At 56.8% G+C, this 8,701-nt stretch overlaps 1 protein-coding gene across 1 annotated transcript; it reads left to right on the plus strand.

The window, feature by feature from the left end:
• Positions 1–3,895: 3,895 nt before the first annotated feature.
• POSPLADRAFT_1145157 (hypothetical protein) lies at positions 3,896–4,981 on the plus strand (the record flags this gene model as incomplete). Its single annotated transcript, XM_024485774.1, has 4 exons — positions 3,896–3,975; positions 4,151–4,247; positions 4,739–4,874; positions 4,950–4,981. Coding segments are annotated over 4 exons (345 nt in total), but the record flags the coding sequence as incomplete, so codon positions are not given.
• Positions 4,982–8,701: the final 3,720 nt, after the last annotated feature.

Raw genomic sequence — 8,701 nt, forward strand, 5'->3', positions numbered from 1 at the left:
TTTTAGCGGACCCTGGGGCTTGGCTGGGAATGTCTTGGTACGGTTGCACACGTTGCAGGTGCTTACGTACTCATTGACAAACTTGGACATCCCAGGCCACCAGTAGTTCCGTGACACGAGCTCCAGGGTTTTGGCACGGCCGCCATGACCGGCGATCGGCGAGTCGTGGTGGATTTTGACTATATCCCGCCGGAGCTCTGCGTTCTTTGGGACGTACACGCATCTGTGGAACAGCAGAAGCCCTTGTTCAGCATTCCACTCCTCAAAACCCCTTTGCAGCCGGGGCGGCCCGAGGTCCTGCACCTTTTCAAGTGCCTCGGCCACCTCCCAATCCTTCTCTGAACATTCCCTGATGCGCTTCAGAAGCAATTGATCGGCCGTCACTGAGGCATGACCGCGCCTGGCGGAGGCGATGCGGAAGCGATCCGGTTTGAGAACCACCTGATCGGTGTTATCGTCCTCATCGCCGATCTGGTGATCTGATCGTCGCGACAGGGCATCAGCCTTTCCATTCGACATCCCGGCTTTGTGCGTGATGCGGAAGTCGAAGCGAGCCAGGAACAGTGACCATCGCGCTTGACGGCGCGTGAGATGCTGGGATGTACGCCAGTACTCGAGGTTGTTATGATCGGTCACAATCTCGAACTGATTGGGTAACCCCTCGAGGTAGTGGCGCCAATCGTCTAGCGCCTCAATGATCGCGAGCATCTCCTTATCGTAGATCTCGTAGTTCCGCTGTGCTGGGTCCATCGCATGGGATCTGAAGGCAATAGGATGCCATTTGCCATCGTCCTGCTTCTGCATCAACACGCCGCCAGTGGCATATCCTGAGGCATCGACCTCAATGCGCGTCTCCCGATTGGGATCGTACAGTGCTAGGACTGGAGTCGTCGCGAAGAGCCGTTTGAGCTCGTCGAAGGCGTGCTGCTCCTCTTCGCCCCAATGCCATGGGTCGTTTCCTGTGAGCCGGTCGAGTGGTCGCGAGATCTTAGCGAAGTCCTTAATGAAGCGGCGGTAGAAATTGGAGAACCCCCGGAACTTCTGAACATCTTTTTTGTTCCGGGGTACTGGCCACTCATTGATTCCTTTCAGCTTCGCGGGATCCATCGTTACCTCATTGCCACCGAACACATAGCCGATGTAGTTGACCTTGGGAACATCCCATTCACACTTCTCAGGCTTCAGGAACAGATTGTTGTCCTGAAGGCGACAAAGAACCTTGCATGTGACCTTTTTATGCTTCTTTTTGTTGGTGGAGAAGATGAGTATGTCGTCCAGGTACACGAGGATCTTGCCGCTGATGATGAGATCGTGGAAAATCTCGTTCATCATCGCCTGGAAGGTCGCGGGGGAGTTGGTGAGACCGAAGAACATCACCAAGGGCTCGTACAACCCTCGGTTGGTCACGAAGGCCGCTTTCCACTCGTCACCGGCTTTGATCCGGACGTTGTTGTATCCCCATCGGACATCGAACTTCATAAAGAGCGTAGCGCCACGGAGCTTGTCCACCATTTCGGCGATCAACAGCAAGGGATAACGATTTTTGACCGTGATCGCGTTCAATCGGCGGTAGTCCTGCACGGGTCGAAGTGTCCCTTCCTTCTTTTTGATGAAGAAGAAGGGGGACGAGATTGGTGACTTCGACTCCTGTATGTAGCCCTTCGCTAACTGCTCCTTTAGGAACTTATCCAGTTCTTCCTGCTCGTTGTTTGACAATGGGTATACCTTTGAATGGAACGTGAAGTAGCCGGGCACGAGTTCGATTGCATGATCGTACGGCTTCCTTTCGGGCAGCCGTTCTGATGCTTCCTTGGAGAAGACATTCAGGAACTCGTGGTACTGCTTGGGCACCGACTCCTCAGCGGTTTTGACGACTTTCTTTTTGATTTCCTCCTCAGCAAACAACTGGGAGTACGTATGCCCAGCTGCAACGAACAGCTGAGGGGCACCAGGGAGTGTAATACCTTGCTCCCAGGCCTCAATCAAGTCGGCTTCGTCCCACTCTACCTCCACCGGATCTTCTTCAGGTTCGAAGTCCGGGAGTACCTTACTCCGGCAAGCACCTATAACTGACCGTTTGGACTTCGGCGAACGCCTGCGCGCCGTGGGCCTGACCCCCGTATCACGCGCAGTCGCTGCTTGCTCCATTCGACCAGTCCTTCTGGTACTGCACGTTTCCGGGCATCGCGACAATTTGAGGGAGCCTTTCTCCTAGTCAATTTCGGGGTTGTGCTCGCGTAGCCAATCCAACCCTACGATCACATCCTCTGGACCAATGTCCGTGACCGTAAACACTGTCTTCTCGACGTGTTCTCCTATGTGCATCTGTAGCACTGCTACTTCCGAGATGCTTCCATCTTTGTTTAGGGTGCCGTCGATATTGTATAGCGGGATCGGTTCTTTTAATTTCCGTGTTTGCACCTTATTCTCTTCAATGAACCGCTTGTTGATAAACTTGGTGGTGGCTCCACTGTCCACCATAGCGATTATGTCCTTGTGCTGTCTTTTTCCTTGAAGTCGAACTGGGATGTGAAAGTGCTGGGACCCCTGGTCCAACTCATACACCATTGCAGTCGACAATACATCATACTTGTTACAGGATATATGCGGCCCGACGCGTGCGGCACGAAGCGCGGACCGGATCAAAAACCCTCCTCCTTCATTGCCCGATAGTGCTCGAGCTCCTCACGCATCGACTTCACCTGTGCCATTAAGTCCGCCAACTCCGATTGCTCGGATTTCGCTGAAGCGGCACTTATACTTGCCGAGGGTGTTGTCGTGATGGGGGCGCTTGTCGCAGCCTGGGTGGATCCCGAGGCAACCGTAGCCCGTGCATCGGCGCGTTTTGTGTAAGGTTTGTCCTTACAATTGGGGCACTCGAAACGTCGGTACCCTTGCTTCCCACAGCCGAAGCATGTGCCGGGGAAGTTGCCTTTTCCGACGGCCGCATTGATGCTGGCCAAAGCTGCGTGTGACTGGGGTGCACCACCACGTGCCCCACCACGTCCTCGACCTCAGGCCGAGAAGAAATTGTTCAGCTCGGGCTGACGAGCCCGGCTGATGTTGAGGATTTGCTCGACCTCAGTGGCGCGCTTCTCAGCTGCTTGCCACGTGGCGAAGGTTTCGAGCTCGATCTTCTGGTACACGCGGGAGGGGATGCCGCTCAGGTACTTGTCGCGTAGTTCCAGGTCCACATACCCGGAACGGTCCGCCGGACCCTTGAACAGCGCGGAGAATTCCACGGCAGTGCGTTTTTCGCGGACCGATTTGTCCGCGCAGAGCTTTGCTAGCTCTACTTGTGCCGCCGCCTCGTCGTCGAGATTTCCGAAGCGGGCCCTGAAGGCGGCGGCAAAGGCCGCTTCGTTTGCGAACGGGGTCGTAGCCCCTTGCACACCCACCTGCACCGATGCGAGCTGGGCAAAGTAGGGAGTGGCCCAGGCGCGGGCATCTCCATCGAGCAGGCTGAGTGCGACCTGCACCTTAAGCTTGATGGTGGTCAACGACGTGTTGACCAGCCAGTAGATGCGCAACTGCGACAGGAACCGGTTGCATTCGATGACAGTCTTGCCATCGTAGCGGAGCGGGAGGAGGAGTTTTAAGGTCTCCTTGTTGGGGGTGGTTGTGGGGGAAGACATTACCGGCATCGGGGGGGACAGAGGACGTTGCGGGGGCGGAGGCGGCTGTGGTGGCCCTCCGCTGGTCGAACTTCGAGAGGAGCGAGTGCTCGAGCGGCCTCTCGGTGGAGTCGGCGGTGAAGGCGCCGAAGGAAGTTCGGTGGGGGGGTCACGTACGTCAGGGACTGCTGACGCGGGGGCGAGCGCTGTCGGCGAGGCGGACCCAACAGAATCCTCGGACTCAGACTCCGAGATTCCTTCTTCACCCACACCCTCCTCAGGCTCAGGCTCTGGCGCAGGGTCTGGAGGGAGATCTCCTCGAGTTTGACTGGACTCGGCGACAGTTTGGGGAAGGCGGGAGGTAGGGGAGACAGGGCGAGAGTGCCGCGAGGCAGATCGAGATGCGAGGGTGCTTCGGGGTCCGAGCAGGTGTTGCGCTCGTCGGATCGCTTTGTAGCGAGGGTAATCCTCCTCGATCGATCGGGGTGTCTGATTTGGGCACGGTTGCTGCTCGCAACGATAGAGGACTGTCTCAGGGCCGTCTGGGATGTAGACGTCGATGAGGTCCTGGGAGTCGAATGCGTGGATCTGGCCTTGGCAGGCAGCCACGATGGAAGGGGGAAGGACGGGGAGGTGCGCGTACTACAATGGCCGTGCTATGCTAGCTTACGCTACGGCGCCCAAGAAGACACTAGGGTTCGCAGTTCACGTGGGGCCCAGTACTGCTTTTGACTATTATGCAGCAGGAACCTAGTCCACGCGTCCGTGAGGACAAGTACCGCCCACTGAAGTGCAGGTACTGAAGAGTTCGTTCCCTTAGTGTTGGCGATGTATGTAGGGCTATCTACGTATCGTATGTATCGTAGAGTATCGTAAGGGTGCGCACCACCCAACCTGTGGGAAAGGAAAGTGAATATAGGGTGTCCCGAGGGGACACCGGCAGCTTGGGGAGTTTCGACCTAATGTCGCGACTTGAGGTCAAGCGACTAGAGAAAACTTGAAGGCTGGGGGCGTCCGACTGAGTCTCACCGAAGTGATGGTGAGCTATGCTCAAACCTAAGGCTAGGGACAAGAATGTATTAGTTAGTAAGTAAAAGGAATACAAAGGATGCTTACTGACCTAGGGACAAGAGGTCGAAACTGAGGTCCCTAGGGCAGCAGAGGCCGGTTTATATACAGGGGAGGTTAAGGGCAGGCTGTGCGCGTTGGTCCGTGCGCAGCTGGTCTGTGCGCAGCATGCCGACGCGGCCCCGGGGGCCGGTGAGTGAGAGCGGCTGTGTCAGCGGGGCCCGAGCTGTGCCGTGCGCTGCCGCCCCATCTAATCTAATCGTACAGTAGATAACGACGTGTCCATATCAGGCAGGTAGTACAGAGGTCGCGGGTTCGAGCCCACGAAAAGGAAAAATTAAAAAGCGGCTAGACGCCGTGTCAACTCGTGACATTACCCCCCCCTCAACGGCGCATGACCTCATGCGAGGCGCCCTTGCCCATCTCCCATCCGGAGCGGCAGTGTGCTTCAGTCAGCGGCGAGGGCATTGGCTGAAAGTTGAGACCACCAAATGTAGCGGCATTGAGTCGACGAGGGGCGTTCGGGTTCTTCCGGTGGAAGTCGGCTATGAGCCCCGCGCTCTAGCAGTCTTTCACACACACTACTAGCGCGCCACAGAGTCAATCTCTTCGATTTTTGGACCACTCCTTGTCCCTACACTCTCACATCTTTCCCTCTTGCCACAATCTGCGCTTTCATCCTCTGCCACTCTGCTTGTGCCACAAATGTTGAACCACTCGTCCTCTCCCTCCTTCCCCAAGCTCAATGCCTCGAACTACAAGTCCTGGGCTGGGGACATGGCTGCCTGGCTGCGCTTTGCAGGTCTATGGCACCCTGTCTCTGGTGCCTACCTCAAGCCACAGGCTGCGGACCCCAAAGCCCCCACTGAAGCGGAGGCCACACTACTGGAGAAGTGGGAGGTGCAGGAGGCAAAGGCTGCTGGGTGGTTGTACTTGATGGTTGAGGCGGACCAAAAGGTGCATTTCTCCAACATTGACAGCGACCCTGTTGCAATGTGGGCGGCCCTCAAGGGTGTCCACCAGCGTCCTCATGCTGCTGGACGTTGGAATGCCTGGGAGGCCCTGCTGTCCATCAGGAAGAGCAATTCTGAGTCGCTTCAAGCGGTTATTAACCGCGTTGAAGACGCCATGCAGCAATGCAAGAATCTGCGCCCTGACAAGTACACCCTGGACAACCTTGACAGTGAACTCACTGTCATGGCTATGATCCTGGCCCTCCCTCGTGAGGATTTCGCCCTTCTGCGCACCCAGCTGCTCAATGGTGACCTCAAGAAGGCCACAGTCATCCAGGCCTTTGTCACTGAGGATGCCCAGTGCCGCCATGACTCCACCATTGCCTCCCAGTCTGCCCTAGCAGTCGCCTCGTCGTCCTCTGGCCCCTGCGACTTTTGTGGTGCATCCGGCCACTCCCAGCCACAGTGCTACTCGTTCCAGAAGGCCCAGAAGCAGGCCAAGGAGCGCCGCACCACCAGGGGCAAAGGCAAGGCTGCCACTGCGCAGGAGAAGCCTGCAGAACCTGCCCAGGAATCCGCTGCAAATGCAAGTGCCCTCTCCTCACACTCCCTTGAGCCCTCTTCGCCCTCTACACCGCTCCAGCTTGATGCTGACTTCACCTGGAATGCAGACACAGGCGCCACTTCTCATATGACGCCCCATCGCCACTGGCTTCGCAATTACAAGCCACTGCGGTTGCCTGTGAAGTTGGCAGACAACAAGGTTGTCTATTCTGCTGGTGTGGGGTCGGTCGTCTTCAGGCCCAGGGTGAAGGGAGCATTTGTGCGGTCTGTGGAGTTCTCAAGGGTGCTGCATGTGCCTGATCTGCGAAGCAATCTCCTGTCCTGTCTTCATCTTGCGCGCAATAAAGGGTTTACCATCACCATTTCGTCCGATGCCATGGCCTTCTACCAGTCTGGCACACTGCGCTTTGTCGCACCCATTGACCCTAACAATGCTGCCTACCTTGATGGCGAATTTGAGCCTCTTGTTGAGGCCTCAGCATGCATTGCAGCCACCCTGCCACTCGACCTCAACCTCTGGCATCGTCGTCTTGCTCACAATAACTATGCAGATGTCCAGAAGCTTGTCAGAGACGAGCTGGTCACTGGCCTAACCCTCAGCTCGAAGCAGCAGCCTGATCCTGTCTGTGAGCCATGCCTAGCAGGCAAAATGCGAGCAAACCCCTTTCCTCCTTCGTCTCATGTGTCCACCATGCCTCTGGAACTCGTCCACAGCGACGTCCACGGCCCTCTGCCTGTCCGCACCCACTCTGGCTATCGCTACTGGATCACCTTCATTGACGACTACTCCAGATTCAGGGTCGTTATCCTGCTCAAGGCCAAAAGCGAAGCCTTCAGTGCATTCAAGCGCTTCAAGGCCTATGCTGAGAACCAGCTGGGGGTGAAGATCAAGGCGCTCCAGGACGACAAGGGAGGGGAGTACATGTCCAGTGAGTTCATTGCATTCACAGACTCCTGTGGCATTGTGCGTCGCCACACTGTGCGCAACAGGCCACAGCAGAACGGGGTTGCAGAGCGCGCCAATGGTGTTATGTCTGACACTGCCACTGCCATGCTTGCAGAGTCCTCCTTGCCTCCGTCCTTCTGGGGCGAGGCTGTGGCTGCCATGGTCCATGTCTGGAATCGTCTCCCTACTGCAGTGCGCCCTGGCACCACCCCTTATGAGCTCTGGCACAAGGGCAAGCCCAGTGTGGTGCATCTGCGCGTCTGGGGCTGCACTGCTTATGTGCACATCCAGAAGGACCAGCGCAAGGGTCTGTCACCTCACATGCAGAAATGCATGTTCATAGGCTACCCTGACGGCTACAAGGGCTGGAAGTTCTACTGCCCTGACACGAGGAAGGTGGTGATCTCTGAACGCGCCGAGTTTGATAAGCGGTTCTTCCCTGGCCTGAGGTGCACTCCTGCCTTGCTTTCCACTCCCATTGTCGACCCTCCGACCTCTGAGCCTGTCCCTCTCTTTGTACCTGCACTGGATCAAGGGGGGGACAATGACTCTGTGCCTGCTGCCATTCCTCAGGCCCCCATTGTGCCAATTCCTGCCGTGGCAGCTCTTCCAGTTGCTCCAGTGCCTGTCCAAGCTCCTGCACCTCCAGCACCCATTGTGCCTCCTGCGCCACAAGCTGCGCATCAACCCCCTCCTGAAGTGGACGACCTCAATCTGCCCATTGCCATTTGCAGGGGAAGACGACATGCACCAGTCCCTGCAAAGCGCGAAGACTCTCCTGATCCCCTCGACCTGTTTGCTGGAGAAGCAGATTTTGTCGAAGTGCAGTTTGCTGGGCTTGCAGCTGGTGCTGACCCTCGCAATTTTCGCGAGGCCATGCACTCCCCTGATGCCAAACTGTGGCAAACAGCCTGCAACAATGAGATACTGTCTCTGATTGCGAACCACACCTGGGATGCGGTCCCTCTGCCAGCCGGAAAGAAGGCCATTGGATGCAGCTGGGTGTTCAAGGTGAAGCACAATGCTGATGGCTCAATTGAGCGATACAAGGCTCGACTTGTGGCCAAGGGCTACTCACAGCGGCCTGGCTTCGACTACACCGAGGTTTTTGCGCCCACCTCTCGCCCTGCTGCTCTGCGCCTTGTTCTTGCCCTCACTGCCATTGAGGATCTGGAGCTGCACTCTGTCGACATCTCCTCTGCCTTCCTACAGGGCGACTTGGATGAGGAAATCTACATGCAGCAACCTGAAGGCTTTGCTCAAGGTCCCCCTGGCACAGTCCTGCGTCTAGGCCGTCCTCTTTATGGCCTCAAGCAGGCTGGTCGCATGTGGAACAAGAAGCTACACCAGGTGCTCACCTCCATGGGCTTCAAGCGGCTCGAGTCTGACCGCAGTGTGTACATTTATCTGCGAGATGAAGTGCGCATTATCATCCCTGTGCATGTGGACGACCTCACTCTGGCCTCCACCTTGCACGCTGCCATTGACAAGACAGTCGAGGAGCTGTCTCAGCACTTCAAACTGCGCAACCTTGGCCCCACCACATTTCTGCTGGG

This window comes from Postia placenta (genome assembly GCF_002117355.1).
Source record: "Postia placenta MAD-698-R-SB12 unplaced genomic scaffold POSPLAscaffold_8, whole genome shotgun sequence".
Lineage (NCBI taxonomy): Eukaryota > Fungi > Basidiomycota > Agaricomycetes > Polyporales > Adustoporiaceae > Rhodonia > Rhodonia placenta.